This window comes from Anomaloglossus baeobatrachus, chromosome 5 (genome assembly GCF_048569485.1).
Source record: "Anomaloglossus baeobatrachus isolate aAnoBae1 chromosome 5, aAnoBae1.hap1, whole genome shotgun sequence".
NCBI classification, from domain to species: Eukaryota; Metazoa; Chordata; class Amphibia; order Anura; family Aromobatidae; genus Anomaloglossus; species Anomaloglossus baeobatrachus.
Window position 1 is genome coordinate 335,592,919 of NC_134357.1, and position 17,092 is coordinate 335,610,010.

The 17,092-nt window shown below is 49.0% G+C and overlaps 1 protein-coding gene and 1 long non-coding RNA gene across 4 annotated transcripts in view; one reads left to right on the forward strand and one right to left on the reverse strand.

The window, feature by feature from the left end:
- Window positions 1-11,838, reverse strand: part of LOC142311427 (uncharacterized) — a 225,553-nt gene extending 213,715 nt beyond the window's left edge. For all 3 annotated transcript variants that reach the window (XR_012754268.1, XR_012754266.1, XR_012754267.1), the window contains exons 1-2: window positions 11,438-11,838; window positions 8,910-9,057 (exon numbers count right to left, since the gene is read on the reverse strand). This is a non-coding gene — a long non-coding RNA (uncharacterized LOC142311427). The remainder of the gene's footprint in view (window positions 1-8,909; window positions 9,058-11,437) is intronic.
- Window positions 11,642-17,092, forward strand: part of IFT52 (intraflagellar transport 52) — a 106,515-nt gene continuing 101,064 nt past the window's right edge. Inside the window, exon 1 of the mRNA XM_075349839.1 lies at window positions 11,642-11,930. Within this exon, the coding sequence (XP_075205954.1) occupies window positions 11,886-11,930 (45 nt within the window). The 5' untranslated portion in view covers window positions 11,642-11,885. The remainder of the gene's footprint in view (window positions 11,931-17,092) is intronic.

The following is a 17,092-nucleotide window of genomic DNA, read 5'->3' on the forward strand; positions in this document are numbered from 1 at the left end:
AGCCAGGTGGATTTACCAATTGCAGAGTCTTTCTCCCAATGGCCTTAACGAGGAATTACTATTCACAGGCTTTTATAAGAAATGAGGGCCAACTAGTGTCCAGCTTTTGAACCCTCGTCCTGCCGCAGGGGCCAGTTGAATTTTTCTCGCTGGTCCGACTCCTACCTGTTTCTGGGTTACATATTCTTCCCCGGCGGTTTCCCCCCCCCCCCCTTTTCCCCCCCACCGCCCCTCCCCTTCCCTTGTGGCCGGGGGGGGGGGGGGGGGGGGGGGGGTTGCTGTGTGTGGTCTTTTGGGGGTTTTATTCATTTGTGGGTTTTTTTCCCCTTTTATAGGTGGTATTCCCATACCTGGGAGGGTCGGATCCTCTGCGATGGAATAGCGTATGAAGTCATCCTTTTACGCTTGAAGATCTCTATTGGGTGCTGGCATTCCCTCTGAGAACTGAATCTTGGTCTACTTACAGTTTCATCTGTTCATCTCTGGCCTTTTTGCTTCATCAAGCTCCTCTGGATCTACGGCTTTTTCTACACCATCGTGACTTTTTCATGTTTGAATCCTACAACTACACAAAGAACTTGATGTGTCTCTGGCTCTACTATGAAGGCCATCTTTTTCCTTCATGGGGACTTTTTCTGTTTAACTGTCATTATACATTTGGCTTATTTGTCATGTAGCCAGTCCACTCCGCCATAATTGTATCATGTTTACACTGTCTTTATGTGCGCTATGCCCTACACCATCCTTTTTGATGTATTTGGAATCCAGACATCTGGACATCTAAACATGCGATGGGTGCCGCCTTTTCTGCGCATGCGCTGGACAATGACTTACCAACAGTATGTCAGGCTGTGATGGCATGGGTTACTTCTATGCACTCCCAGGCGACATGTGTGAACATCGGCAATTTTTGCTGCTTATACCTTTTATACACATGAATGTATTCTCTATCTATGGGGTCTATTTGTGTACAGTGGAGGGTCCATATTGCCACACTGGCATCGTGCCGATGTTTTTACAGCTCTCATGGGAACTGTGCCCTATACGCTGTGTTTATGGTACAGATCTCTGGGCTTTTCAAAATTTGCATGAGCTCATTTCTGTTGTGACAAGTGTCGTCGTTCCTGCGCTTGCATTGGACAATTTAGTGCCTACATAATGCTGCCTATGATACTGGGGCATGCGCAGTGCTGTGTATTATACATGCGCACCTTTTTCCGTTTATATACGTTCGATGCCTTACAGAAACTTGTATCACTTGGAGTATGATTGTGTTTGCGCAGGTGCGCGGATGAGTGACGCGGTGTATGGCTGGTAGTCATGTGATTGTACCCTGTGTGTTCTGTTTCGTCCGTAGCACCGCGCATGCGCATATGAGGTTCTTTCAATTGTAAGCGTCATTGATCCAGCGCAGGCGCAGTACGTGGCATTCCCATGTCATGACCCCACCTGATCGCATCACATGGTGAAGATGGCGGCGTCCATTGGCGTCCCTCGGCGTACATGATGACTCCCTTCGGCCTCCTATCTCCATGCCGGTAAACAATTTACTAATCAATTTACGCTGTATTTAAGACACACCACCCATGACATTCCTCACTTTCCCCTGAGGAAGCTACACTTTGCTGTAGCGATACGCGTGGGATCATCACCCCACCCCCCCTCCTGCATTTTCTTGCCTCCAGCCCTCATTTTTTATTAGGGTGTGTGCCTCTGCATCTTTCTGGCTCCACACATTGGCTCAAGACAGGTGATCGTTGTGTTTCAGCCCATGTGTATTGTTTACTGTAATGCATTGTCAGTCAGTTATTTATTCTATTCACGTTTGGGCATTTTCTAGTGTGTTATTTTCACCTGCCTCATTGCATTACATTGTTTAAATCTGCATGCAGGGCCATGCTCTTTTCATTGGGCTGTTTGGCTTGTTGAGGGTGTGGGGTATTTTCTTGGTGCCATATACCATTGACACCAAATATATGATTATAAGCTTGTGCTTTTTTAATTGTTTTTAATGCATGTCTATGGTTGGTTTTTTTTGTGTCCAATAAATGATGTTTATTGTTACATTGGTGATCCCACTTTGTTGCACATTTTCTTTCTCTTTTACTGCTCAAGTGTTCCCTAAAATGTGCTAGTGGCTTTATGATCCCTCTTTTTTCATTTTTATATGCTATTTGTGTCTAGTGCCCTCCCACACCTTAGTGCTTGCATGGCTTTCAATGGCACTGGGTCACTTGTGTTTATTGATGACATAACAGCAGACAAGAGTAGCCGGATGAATTCTGAAGTGTACCGGGATATACTTTCAGCCCAGATTCAGCCAAATGCCGCAAAGTTGATCGGACGGCGCTTCATAGTACAGATGGACAATGACCCCAAACATACAGCCAAAGCTACCCAGGAGTTCATGAGTGCAAAAAAGTGGAACATTCTGCAATGGCCAAGTCAATCACCAGATCTTAACCCAATTGAGCATGCATTTCAATTGCTCAAATCCAGACTTAAGACGGAAATACCCACAAACAAGCAAGACCTGAAGGCTGCGGCTGTAAAGGCCTGGCAAAGCATTAAGAAGGAGGAAACCCAGCGTTTGGTGATGTCCATGGGTTCCAGACTTAAGGCAGTGATTGCCTCCAAAGGATTCGCAACAAAATATTGAAAATAAAAATATTTTGTTTGGGTTTGGTTTATTTGTCCAATTACTTTTGACCTCCTAAAATGTGGAGTGTTTGTAAAGAAATGTGTACAATTCCTACAATTTCTATCAGATATTTTTGTTCAAACCTTCAAATTAAACGTTACAATCTGCACTTGAATTCTGTTGTAGAGGTTTCATTTCAAATCCAATGTGGTGGCATGCAGAGCCCAACTCGCGAAAATTGTGTCACTGTCCAAATATTTCTGGACCTAACTGTATATGGTAACAGCATCAGGTTGTAACGCCAAAGCCAGAAAATGCGATGATAAGGTGTGAAGAGCGTCCTACCACCAAGTCTAAATGTCTATTTAATGTAATCATCTAATCACTTTTCTAATATACTGAAATAAAAAATTACATACTATTCCCTCTCCCTTTTTTTTTTTTTACCCCATTCCTATAACATTTTGTTTGACAAATCTCAGTGCATGCTGGGACACTGAAACAAGACATCATCTTTAGGGATGATCGAATACCTCGAATATTCCGCTTGGCGAATATTTGCCGAATAGGTCGCCGCTATGAAACTATTCGCAAATAATTGATGCGCAATGTAAGTCTATGGGAAACCCGAATAACAACTATGCGGAACTATTTGGGCTTCCCATAGACTTACATTGCACATCGAATATTCGCATAGCGGCGACCTATTCGTCGGATATTCGCAAAGCCGAATATTTGAGGTATTCGATCATCCCTAATCATCATCCTTTCAGGAACGGGACATGTGTTGGTTGTCCGCTCCGACGTCTGCGGTCCCTGGGTTATATTCCTTTGAATGCACAATGACAGTGCACTCCCGCACTCTAATAAGAAATAATGAGCCAGTGAGAGAGGACCATCAGTGAGCATTGAAAACAAAAGGAAAGTAGCAAGTAAGGAGAGCAGAGACAAACTTGCCACCCCAAAACAGACGTCACGGATGACATCCTATTTCTGGATAATGATGTTTCTTTCAGGAAGGTCACTGCACTTTCAACAGGCCACATTCATTATTTTTCAAATGTGTTGCAGACTCACCACTTCTCATGAGAACCAGCTAGGCAGTGCACTGTCACTGTGCATTGAAAGGAACATAGCACAGGGAACGTAGACTGAGCAGGAACTGATAAACGACACAGCTCAGTAGTCTAGGAAGTACAATTGCTAGTATTTGGACCTCCTCCATGGATCTTTCCCATGCAAATCTAAAAGTAGCTTCAAGCCAGACCATTCGTAGTCTTCATTAGGCTGAGGCTACATCATAACTTTGGCCACAACAGAGGTCCTATAGCTAACAATTGTTATGTGCCGCTACTACATCATCGTACAATGCAAGTAAATGGAGTGGAATTGGGACCTACAAGCCCTAGAATGTCAGAACCACTGAGTCTATGCAAAGTGTTCGTTTTGGGCACAGAACCTTGTGAGTTGCGATGCCATCCCGATCACCCGTATTATGCTGCGATGCATAGTGATCTTTCGCCAAGGAACCAGAGTCGTTGACATATAGCCCCACATGATACATGGGAATGGTCACGTGCGATAATATTTTGGTACATGGTGTGATATTGCACACACTGCATAATGGGTTTTTACTCTCTTGCCTGTGTCTCGGAGGAACACACTTATTAAAGAGTCCAGCAGTTTATTCACAACACATCATAAACTGCACTTGTGATACACATCACATACGGAGTTCTAGTCCGTTACCTCATGGTCCTCCCACACAAGTATGGATACGCTTCTCAGATATCCCACGGACTTCGGCCAGTACATATGTGCCGCCCCTGCAGCGGATCAAACCGCTCGGATCCGGGAGCGATGTCTACTAGTGGCTCGAGGGTCTCCGGACCCGGGGGCTAGGGGCCACGCTCAAATGTAAAAGGGTGATAGGTATTGTTCGTGACGCCACCCGTGGTGTGTGGTAATTGGGAGTACTGCTGACGTTAGGAGTACCCGCGGTGATTGAGTGGGGCAGCTAATTGATGTTACCCTCCATGGGTAGGGGTAGGCCCCGGGACTCTGGATGGTGATGCGGGGATGCAGTGCAGGGGTCAGTCGGGTACTCACTCAGCAATGAAGCAGACGCTGACACCAAGATAAACCAAGTCTCTGGCTGCCGTTGCCTCTCGAGGGGAGCTCGTCTGGGTCCCGTCCCCTGCAGCACTACCGGTGGTCTGTAACCTGCCTCCTGGCACCAATTTAGATTGTCTGTAGTGGCCCGGTAGCCTGGAGCTTTCCGGGCCCCGCTCCCCACTGTGGCTAAGTGAAGGAGCCTGCTCTCAGGAGCTCACGCTTGGGATTTCAGTGGAACGCTTGCTAGGAAAGCCCTATCCCCCTCGTTGCGCTAGTGTCCCCGATCTCTGAGCTTCGTGGGAAAAGTCCATAAAGGCTCTGTCCTCCGCAGGTTAATTGCCGGGTTGCCTGAAACTTCTCCCCGACCTAGGGTCTGTGTACCCCGTCGAGTCTTCGGTCCCGGACCGGTGATAGGACCAGGCTGCTGACCGTCCTCCTTGACGGGTTCCAGGCACCTAGCCTCAATCCCCTGTGACCGGGGTTCCGACTCCTCTAGGTCCAGACCACCGTCTGCGACCTAGTCTGCTTCTCCCCTGGGAGCTACAACTTCCAGCTTCCTCAGAGCTCCTCACAGCTCAAGGGTTCCTACTCGACTCTCTCTAACTCCTCCCACCTCCCTGTCTGACCCCTAGGTGGGCGGCCCTATTCCTGCTTAAGCAGCCCACTGGAGTGCCTGACAGGTGTGGTGCAAAGTGCATCTAGGATTTGTGAATGCTGGTGGAGACAGCACTGCAGGTTGGAGACCCAGAGCCATGGGGGGGTTGAATCCTGCACGGGAAGGGCAGATTGTGCAGAACCCTGTGACGACCCGAATAGTCTAGGGCAGTCATGGCGAACCTTTTACAGGCCGAGTGCCCAAACTGTAGCCCTAAACTCAATTTTTTTTCCGAAGTGCCAACCAATCCTATCATGTAAATAATTGATTTTAACCTTACCTTTGCCATCTTCTCTTCAGCAGGGGCATCATGCTCATGCTTACCACACATTGAAGTTGAGCCCCTGCCCTTTCCAGACACAGCAGTTGGATTGAGCTTTCTGGAAAAAATTGCAGCATATTAGACAGAGATTTTAGCCTGGAATGCAATCAGATGTCACCCTGTAATCCACATCTACATTTCAGTCTGAACATCTTGAAATCCCATAAAGACGTACGAGTGGCTCCCCTCCCCTTCATTGTGTAGTTATGTCCCCTTCCTCGGCCACTTCCTGGTAAACATGTCCCCCATCCTGATATATATTTCCTACATTCTGGTATATTTGTCCCTATCACGGCCCCATCCTGGTAAATGTCCTCCATCCTGGTAAATGTTACCCATTCTGGCATGTTCCCTCATGCTGGTAAATGTACCCCATCCTGACATATTGCCCATCCTTGTAAATGTTCCCCCATCATGGCATGTACCCCATCCTGGTAAATGTCCTCCATCCTGGTAAATGTTCCCCCATCCCGGCATGTACCCCATTCCTGGTAAATGTCCTCCATCCTGGTAAATGTTCCCCCATCCCGGCATGTACCCCATTCCTGGTAAATGTCCTCCATCCTGGTAAATGTTCCCCCATCCCGGCATGTACCCCATTCCTGGTAAATGTCCTCCATCCTGGTAAATGTTCCCAATCCTGGTTAATTTACCCCCATCCATGTAAATGTACCCCTTCCTGGTAAATGTACCCTATCGTGGCATGTTTCCTCCATCCTAGCATGCATGTTTCCTCAATCCTGGCATGCATGTTTCCCCCATCCTGGCATGCATGTTTCCCCCATCCTGGCATGCATGTTTCCCCCATCCTGGCATGCATGTTTCCCCCATCCTGGCATGCATGTTTCCCCCATCCTGGCATGCATGTTTCCCCCATCCTGGCATGTATGTTTCCTCCATCCTGGCATGTATGTTTCCTCCCATCCTGGCATGTATGTTTCCCCCATCCTGGCATGCATGTTTCCCCCATCCTGGCATGCATGTTTCCCCCATCCTGGCATGCATGTTTCCCCCATCCTGGCATGTATGTTTCCCCCATCCTGGCATGTATGTTTCCCCCATCCTGGCATGTATGTTTCCCCCCATCCTGGCATGTATGTTTCCCCCCATCCTGGCATGCATGTTTCCCCCATCCTGGCATGCATGTTTCCCCCATCCTGGCATGCATGTTTCCCCCATCCTGGCATGCATGTTTCCCCCATCCTGGCATGTATGTTTCCTCCCATCCTGGCATGCATGGTTCCTCCATCCTGGCATGCAGGTTTCCTCCATCCTGGCATGCAGGTTTCCTCCATCCTGGCATGCAGGTTTCCTCCATCCTGACATGCATGTTTCCCCCATCCTGGCATGCAGGTTTCCCCCCATCCTGACATGCATGTTTCCCCCCATCCTGACATGCATGTTTCCCCCCATCCTGACATGCATGTTTCCCCCCATCCTGACATGCATGTTTCCCCCCATCCTGACATGCATGTTTCCCCCCATCCTGACATGCATTGTTCCCCATCCTGGCATGCATGTCGCCCACCCCCCCCCCCATATGCTGGAAAGCATGTTTCCCCCCCATCCTGGCATGCATGTCCCCACCCCATGCTGGCATGTGCGTTCCCCCTCTCCCACCCCATTGCTGGCATGTGCGTTCCCCCTCCCCCACCCCATGCTGGCATGTGCGTTCCCCCTCCCCCACCCCACGCTGGCATGTGCGTTCCCCCTCCCCCACCCCACGCTGGCATGTGCGTTCCCCCTCCCCCACCCCACGCTGGCATGTGCGTTCCCCCTCCCCCACCCCACGCTGGCATGTGCGTTCCCCCACCGCCACCCCACGCTGCCAAGTGCGTTCCCCCCCACCCCACGCTGCCAGGTGCGTTCCCCCACCGCCACCCCACGCTGCCAAGTGCGTTCCCCCCCCACCCCACACTGCCAGGTGCGTTTCTCCCCGCCCCACGCTGCCATGTGCGTTCACCCCCGCCCCACGCTGCCAGGTGCGTTCACCCCCGCCCCATGCTGGCGCTGCGCCCCCAGCCCCACAGCCGCACACGAGTTATATATTTAAAAAAAAAGCAACACACAACTTACCTGCACACGCTCCCCCGCTGCGCGCTGCAGGGTCCTCAGTTCCCATGCGGCCAGCAGCCGGCGCCGCTCTCTGACGCTCCTCCGTCTCCTAGGCAACACACCTCCAGCCTGGGGGAGGAGGAGTGTCAGAGCGGAGGAGAAATGTCTCCTCCGCTCCAACACAGATTTGATCTGCCGGCGCGACTGCACTAGCAGATCAAAGCTGCAGGGTCGGGCGACAGCACGCGTGCCAGCAGAATGGGCTCAGCGTGCCCCTGGTGGCACGCGTGCCATAGGTTCGCCATCACTGGTCTAGGGCGTCATACATACAACACAGATTTCTGGTCCGTTACCTAGTGCTCCTCTCACACAGGTGTGGATACGCTTCTCAGATATCCCACTGACTTCGGCCAGTATATACAACACAAAATTTCGGTCCATTATCTCACGGTCCTCCCGCACAGGTTTGGATACACTTCTCAGTATCCAAGTGGAGCTCCCACAGCCTCTATTCACTCACTTTCCAACGACTGAAGCCGATCCACATTTTCCTCAGCTGGGTTCCTTCCAGAGGCTTCAATACCTCTATGAGAGCTTTGCAGCCTCTCCACACTGGCTCAAAGGCTGCACACACTGACCTGCCATGTGCCAAACAACCTCATTAAAACACATATGTCAGACACACCCATGGGCGGGGTACGTGAAAGACCAGTCCCAACCATCTCTCCAGCCATCCGTGAACCTGGCCCTGTGAACACTTTAGCAAACATGTGACACTACACGTACTAGAACTCACCTCCAGGTTCAAACCACTTCTGTGGTACATATCACCAATTACAATGCAGCTGGTTGCCATCTTACAATGGGAACGGTCACGTGTGATAATATTATGGTCCATAGGAACGGTCATGTGTGGTAATATTACGGTACATGGGAACAGTCAGGTGTGGCAATATGGTACATGGGTACAGTCGTGTGTGGTAATACTGTATTATGGTACATGGGAACGGTCACGTGTGGTAAAATTACGGTACATGGGAACAGTGATAAAACTAGAAAAAAGAAGCGCTGATAGGGTATTACCAGATGACAGGAGTAATATATAAAGTATATACACTCACCTAATGTGGTTGTGAAAGTCACAACCACTGCCAAGCATAAGATAATGGCGTCTGCGGCAGCCCCACGTGGATGAGCATTCAAACAGGAAAGTTGCTTTGTTGATGTCCTGGTCCTGGGGAAGAGGTTTCAACCTCGAAACGCGGAGACCTATGAAATAAAAAAGATATTTATTCATCAACATCTCTACATCCTCATTTGGCTGATGCGCGGTGTTAACCCCTTCTCTTCTCCTGTTTTAAGGTACATGGGAACAGTCACGTGTGGTAGTATTATGGTGCATCGGAACGGTCACGTGTGGTGATATTACGGTACATTGGAATGGTCATGTGTGGTAATATTATGGTACATGAGAATGGTCACGTGTGGTAATATTATGGTACATGGGAACAGTCACGTGTGGTAATATTATGTTACATGGGAACAGTCACGTGTGGTAATAATACAGTACATGGGAACGGTCACGTGTGGTAATATTATGGTACATGGGATCGGTCAAGTGTGGTAATATTATGTTATATGGGAACGGTCACGTGTGGTAATATTACGGTACATGGGAACGGTCACGTGTGGTAATATTACGGTACATGGGAACGGTCACGTGTGGTATTACGGTACATGGGAACGGTCATGTGTTGTAATATTACGGTACATGGGAACGGTCACGTGTGGTAATATTACGGTACATGGGAACGATCACGTGTGGTAATTATATGGTACATGGGAACGGTCACGTGTGGTAATATGGTACATGGGAACGGTCACGTGTGGTAATATTACGATACATGGGAACGGTCGTGTGGTAATTATACGGTAAATGGGAACGGTCATGTGTGGTAATATGGTACATGGGAACGGTCACGTGTGGTAATATTACGGTACATGGAAACGGTCATGTGTTGTAATATTACGGTACATGGGATCGGTCATGTGTTGTAAAATTACGGTACATGGGATCGGTCATGTGTTGTAATATTACAGTACATGGGAACGGTCACGTGTGGTAATAAAACGGTACATGGGAATGGTCACGTGTGGTAATAATACGGTACATGGGAACGGTCACGTGTGTAAATATTACAGTACATGGAAACGGTCACATGTGGTAATATTACGGTACATGGGAACGGTCACGTGTGGTAATATTACGGTACATGGGAACGGTCACGTGAGGTATTACGGTACATGGGAACGGTCATGTGTTGTAATATTACGGTACATGGGAACGGTCACGTGTGGTAATATTACGGTACATGGGAACGGTCACGTGTGGTATTACGGTACATGGGAACGGTCATGTGTTGTAATATTACGGTACATGGGATCGGTCATGTGTTGTAATATTACGGTACATGGGATCGGTCATGTGTTGTAATATTACAGTAAATGGGAACGGTCACGTGTGGTAATATTACGGTACATGGGAACGGTCACGTGTGGTATTACGGTACATGGGAACGGTCATGTGTTGTAATATTACGGTACATGGGAACGGTCACGTGTGGTAATATTACGGTACATGGGAACGGTCACATGTGGTAATAATACAGTACATGGGAACGGTCACGTGTGGTAATATTACGGTACATGGGAACGGTCACGTGTGGTAATAATACGGTACATGGGAACGGTCACGTGTGGTAATATGGTACATGGGAACGGTCACGTGTGGTAATATTACGGTACATGGGAACGGTCACGTGTGGTAATATTACGGTACATGGGAACAGTCATGTGTGGTAATTATATGGTACATGGGAACGGTCATGTGTGGTAATTATATGGTACATGGGAACGGTCACGTGTAGTAATATTACGGTACATGGGAATGGTCACGTGTGGTAATATCTCGGTACATGGGAACGGTCATGTGTGGTAATATTACGGTACATGGGAACGGTCATGTGTTGTAATATTACGGTACATGGGAACGGTCATGTGTTGTAATATTACGGTACATGGGATAGGTCATGTGTTGTAATATTACGGTACGTGGGAACGGTCATGTGTTGTAATATTACAGTACATGGGAACGTTCACGTGTGGTAATAAAACGGTACATGGGAACGGTCACGTGTGGTAATAATACGGTACATGGGAACGGTCACGTGTGGAAATATTACGGTACATGGAAACGGTCACATGTGGTAATATTACGGTACATGGGAACGGTCATGTGTGGTAATTATACGGTACATGGGAACGGTCATGTGTGGTAATATGGTACATGGGAACGGTCACGTGTAGTAATATTACGGTACATGGGAACGGTCACGTGTGGTAATATTACGGTACATGGAAACGGTCATGTGTTGTAATATTACGGTACATGGGAACGGTCACGTGTGGTAATATTACGGTACATGGGAACGGTCACGTGTGGTAATATTACGGTACATGGGAACGGTCACGTGTGGTAATATTACGGTACATGGGAATGGTCACGTGTGGTAATATTACGGTACACACGCTTGGTGCGGTTGGAGCAGATTATACATAGATGCTGTGAACACTTTCCTGCACTGCACACCTCACAGGATGAAATCCGCATTGGGATTTTGCTGCAGATACGTTGTGGAAAATCCGCATGAAGTCCACAAGGTGTGCATTAACCCCTGGCGGTCTGCCACAGAGCTGGGTGCCAGGCAGATGGGTGGTGGGAGCGCCAGGCCACAGAACAGTTTTCATGTCACTTTAGCCCTGCGACTGGGAAAGCGAGGGATGCTGGGAACTCTGAGGAGAATTTGCCACTACTAATATGGCTGCTCGGGCCTGCTATTCTTGAGGCCCGGGGGTGGGTTTTCTGGTATCGCCCACAGACCCCCGTACATGCCGGCAGCGTCCCCCTCACCCCGGGACCCCCGGACCACACCGCAGCCTGGCGGCCGATAGACGTCACCCCTGGGAGCGGGGAGAACAGGCCAGCATCACGTGACGGCGCTTGGTTGCTAGGCAGCGGCGGCTCCTGTATACTTGTAATGCAGCGCGGAGGCTTCGGAGGAAAGATGGGGGTCAGCAAGCAGGTAACGTCAGGGGCCTCACTGTGCTGCCACCACTGCGGGTATATTAGATATGTAGTGGAATCATAGAAGGGGTTAATACTCCAGGCGTACTATGGGCACTACAGCCCCCAGCATGCCCACCACATAACTGCTGTAAGGTCTACTACATACTGAAATGTGTGCCAATTATTGTACTGAAATATTACATAGAGGTATTGAGGGACTTTGTCAATAAAGTTTGTTGGCAAAACGTAGGTTGTTTTAACACTTTGTTTTTTGCTAGGATCATCTGGTGACCAGTCAGGGCTGCCACCAGGGGGGACAAACAGGACTAGTCCGGGACCCCAACACAAGGGGGGCCCCTTCACGCTTCATTATTGGCTTGTGTGTGAGGTGTGGAGGCGGAGCTGGGGTGGAGTCTCAAGGGGGCCCCAAAATTATGCCAGTCAGGGGCCCTAGAATTCCTAGTGGCAGACCTGCCACAGTGTCCGTCTGTCTGTAGCTAGCTGTCACATGACTCTTTGTTGTGCTGCAGAATCGCAGTCGTATTGTGAGCGAGCTGTCATAACACTGAGATCTAGGCTGGAAAAGCCTCCTGTGAGGTAAAGCGCAGTTTGGCTTCTGTGGGCCAGGTGTGCAGTGCCCTGTGAGGGCTGCGCAATGGTCATCATTACATGCGATGACATAGGTGGCCATGTCTCTCCATTCTGTGGGGAGGAGGGTGTACTTATTCTCATCCACATGGGATATCTATAGGGATACTTGTAACCTCGGTGCCTTAGGACTAGACTGATGGGGCAGATAGTGTACAGCACAGGACATGACCACACTTTGTAAGTCATGGGTATAGATCCTGATTAGTGATGAGCGAGTACTAAAATGCTCGGGTGCTCGAGGCTCGGCCCGAGCATCCCAAAATACTCGTGTACTTGGCCCGAGCACCGAGCCCAATGTTATCCTATGGGAGACCCGAGTATTATTATGAAATGACCCCTGGCAGCATGTAGAAACCATAAAACTGTAAATTAAAAAAAAAAACGTGCGTGTGTGTGTAAGCGTGCATATATATATACACGCGGAGTGGAGTGCGGGAGGGGCCGTAGCCGAGCGGGGAAGTGTCGGGCTAAAGGCACGGTCATGCTGTGAGGGCCGGCCAATCACTGCAATTCCACAAGTAACAGGGCTGTGGCATTGCAGTGGTCTGCCAGCCAATCCCTGCATAAGGGATGGCTGTAAAAAGAGCGCCATCATGAAGACCACGAGTACAGCACGAGTATCGCGAAATTACTCAGTCCCCGCCGAGTAGCCCGAGTACAGTGATACTCGTGCGAGTACCAAGTAGTGACAAGCATGCTCGCTCAACACTAATCCTGATGTGTATTGTGTGTCTGGGCATACACTGGGTGTTACCCACATCATACCTTGTGGACTAACAAATTGGGACATAAGGCCCTGTCACACACAGAGGTAGATCTGTGGTAGATCTGTGGTAGATCTGTGGTAGATCTGTGGTAGATCTGTGGTTGATCTGTGGTAGATCTGTGGTAGATCTGTGGTAGATCTGTGGTAGATATGTGGTAGATCTGTGGTAGATCTGTGGTTGATCTGTGGTTGATCTGTGGTTGCAGTGAAATTGTAGACAATCAGTGCCAGGTTTGTGGCTGTGTACAAATGGAACCATATGTCCATGATTTCACTGCAACCACAGATCTGCCAAAGATTTATCTCTGTGTGTAAAGTGGCCTATATAGTATATTCTAAGGTTTGATAATGATTTGCGGACCACCTGATTTATACGGGGGCTTCTCGACGTTCCCCTGACAGTTAAGGGGGCTTTACACGCTACGATATCGTTAATGTTTTATCGTCGGGTCACGTCGTTAGTAACGCACATCCAGCGTCATTAACGGTATCGCAGCGTGTAACACTTACCAGCGACCTTAAGGCTCTGTGCGCACTAGACAGTTTTGCCCGCGGATTTGCTGCGGAAATTTCTTGAGAAATGTCTGCAATCTTTGTGCAGACATTTCCCAGCAAATCCTATGAGAAAAAAAAATAGCTGTGCGCACACTGCGGATTTTTCTCAAGAAATTTCCTTGAGAAAATGAGCATGTCCATTATTTTCCGCAGGTACCTGCGGTATACCCCCGGTATTTCACTCCATTCACTGTAATGTAATCGCGAAATTCCGGGGGTATACCGCAGGTAGCAAATGATGTGCGGTATACCCCCGGTATAGCCGCGATTTACCTGCGGTAATGCTCATCGCTGCCTGCGGTTTTGCAGGAAGCGATGTCATTATGCCAGGAAGAGGAAGCGGAGCAGAGTAAACACAGACGTCACACTCCCTGGACGCCGCACAGAAGCACTTCCGTGTGATGTCCGGCGGGTGCCCATGCAGTCTGTGTCCCGCTCCGGCCCCGCCGCTGCCTGCCCTGCAGCGTGTCAGTGTGTGCCCGCAGTGTCAGCAGCTTGTCACCCTGCAGTGTCAGTGTGTGCCCGCAGTATCGGCAGCTTGTCACGCTGCAGCACAGGCAGACACTGACACAGGCAGACACTGACACTGCACTGCAGGGTATCAGTGTCTGCCCGCAGTATCAGCAGCTTGTCATGCGGCAGCGCAGGCAGACACTGACACCCTGCAGTGCTGGCAGCCGCGGGGATGACGATCGCTGCTGTCAGGAGGTGAGATCATTACCTGCTGTGACGATCTCCTGCCTCCTGACGTCACCGCTGTCACTGCTGTCTATGCCCGTCTCGCGGTCGGCCCGAGACTGTCACTAGCAGTGACGTCACGGGCTCTCGCAATACTTCTGACAACGCGGCGGGCATAGAAGTCAGTGACAGCGCTGACGTCAGCAGTACAGGAGATGATCACAGCAGGTAATGATCTCATCTATGCTCCTGATGGCAGCGCTCGGCATCCCCTGCAGTGACCTGGGCTATTGATGTTAGCTCAGGTCACTGCATTGCTCTCCCAGCCAATGGGGAACATTCTGTTCTTCATTGACTGGGACAGCGACTATGGTACGGATCGCCGTGCACCCCCCTTCCCTTATTGGATTACGCCGGACGTGGAATTGATTGTTCTTTTCAATAAATTGGTTAAAGAGGGAATGTATTGAGGAGTGTTTTTTCAAATAAAACTTTTTTTGTTGTCTATTTTTTATTTCTTACTAACTGGGTTGGTGATGTCGGGTATCTGATAGACGCCTGACCTCACCAACCCCAGGGCTTGATGCCAGGTGACATTACACATCTGGCATCAACCCCATATATTACCTCATTTGCCAACGCACCAGGGCAACGGGATGAGTTGGGGCGAAGCGCCAGGATTGGCACGTCTAATGGATGCGCCACTTCTGGGGCAGCTGCGGCCTGCTATTTTTAGGCTGGGGAGTGTCCAATAACAGTGGACCTCCCTAGTCTGAGAATACCAGACCACAGCTGTCCGCTTTACCTTGGCTGGTAATCCAATTTGGGGGGGACACCACGTTTTTTGTTTTAAATTATTTATTTAATGTAAAATAGCGTGGGGTGCCCTCTATTTTGGATTACCAGCCAAGGTGAAGCTGCCAGCTGTGGTTTGCAGGCTGCAGCCGTCTGCTTTACCCTAGCTGGCTACAAAAGATGGGGGGACCTCACGTCAGTTTTTTTTTAATTATTTATTTGTTTTATGGCTAAATACAAGGCTAAGCACCCCTTAGTGCCACATGAAAGTCACTAAAGGGTGCCAGCTTAGACTATGCAGGGGGGTGGGACATTATATAGGTCTTTCTCATATATCTATCTATCTATCTGTTCATCTATCCATCTTTCACTCTATCCATTATCTGTCTATCGATTATCTATATTATTTATTGCAAAACCGCAGGGGCGAACCTGCGGTAAATCCGCGGCAAATCCGCATGCGTTTTTCCCGCGGATTTTTCCGCAGGTGCGGAAATCTTCAACTCCCAGAAGTTTCTCAAGAAATTTTCTTGTGAAAAATCACTTTTCTAGTGCGCACATAGCCTAAACGTCCTCCAAAGTGGTGAAAATCGTTTACCATGGAGAGGTCGTCCTAAAACCAAAAATTGTTAATGGTTGTTTATAGTTGTTGTTCCTGCAGTAGCACACATCGCTGTGTGTGACACCGCAGGAGCGAGGAACCTCACCTTACCTGCGTCCCGCCCGGAATGAGGAAGGAAGGAGGTGGGCGGGATGTTCGTCCCGCTCATCTCCGCCCCTCCGCTTTGATTAGCCGGCCGCTTAGTGACGTCGCGGTGACATCGCCGTGACACCAAACGCACCTCCCCCTTGAGGGAGGGATTGTTCGGCAGTCACAGTGATCACCGCCGACCAGGTAAGTGCGTGTGACGCTGCCGTAGCGATATTGCACACGATATTGCATGCACGACGGGGGCAGGTGCTTTTGCGGACGATATCGCCAGCAATTGCTAAAAATATCGTAGCATGTAAAGCCCGGTTTAGACTTAAGCGTGCTCAATCCTTTTGTTCTTGGGGAATAGCGGTGAGCTGAACAAGCATGAGACGGCATTGAGTAGTGACATATTTAGCGATACGCTGGTACATCACACTGGTATGAATCCTTGTCGGCTTTCCTGGTCTCAATGTACACATACTGTATGTTTTCCCCGGAAGCAATGCTTATGGAGTGGAATAACTCCATCTTTACAGAATTTCATTGAGTGCGCTATTTAGGATCTGAACCAAATCCAAAGTCAAACATATAGTTTGGTGCAGAGCATTTGGATTGCTCATTCACCTCTGTTTAAAGGGGTTCTCTACAGCCTATGCTACAATTGTTCAATCAATGCAGATCTCATTGATGGAGTTCTCATCTGTCTCCTGTGGCACGGTCAAGAAAAGGTGGCTATGTATGCACACCTCTCTCCATTCATTTCTGTGGGACCTCCAAAAGGTGCAGAGCAAGCTTTGATCCTATGGTATACTAAATGTCTCAGATGGTACAACTCTTTAAAGGGGCTGTCCAACATCAAGGATTATTAGCTCATAAGGCCCCGTCACACACAGAGATAAATCTTTGGCAGATCTGTGGTTGCAGTGAAATCATGGACATATTGTTCCATTTGTACACAGCCACAAACCTGGCACTGATTGTCCACAATTTCACTGCAACCACAGATCTGCCGCAGATTTATCTCTGTGTGTGACAGGGC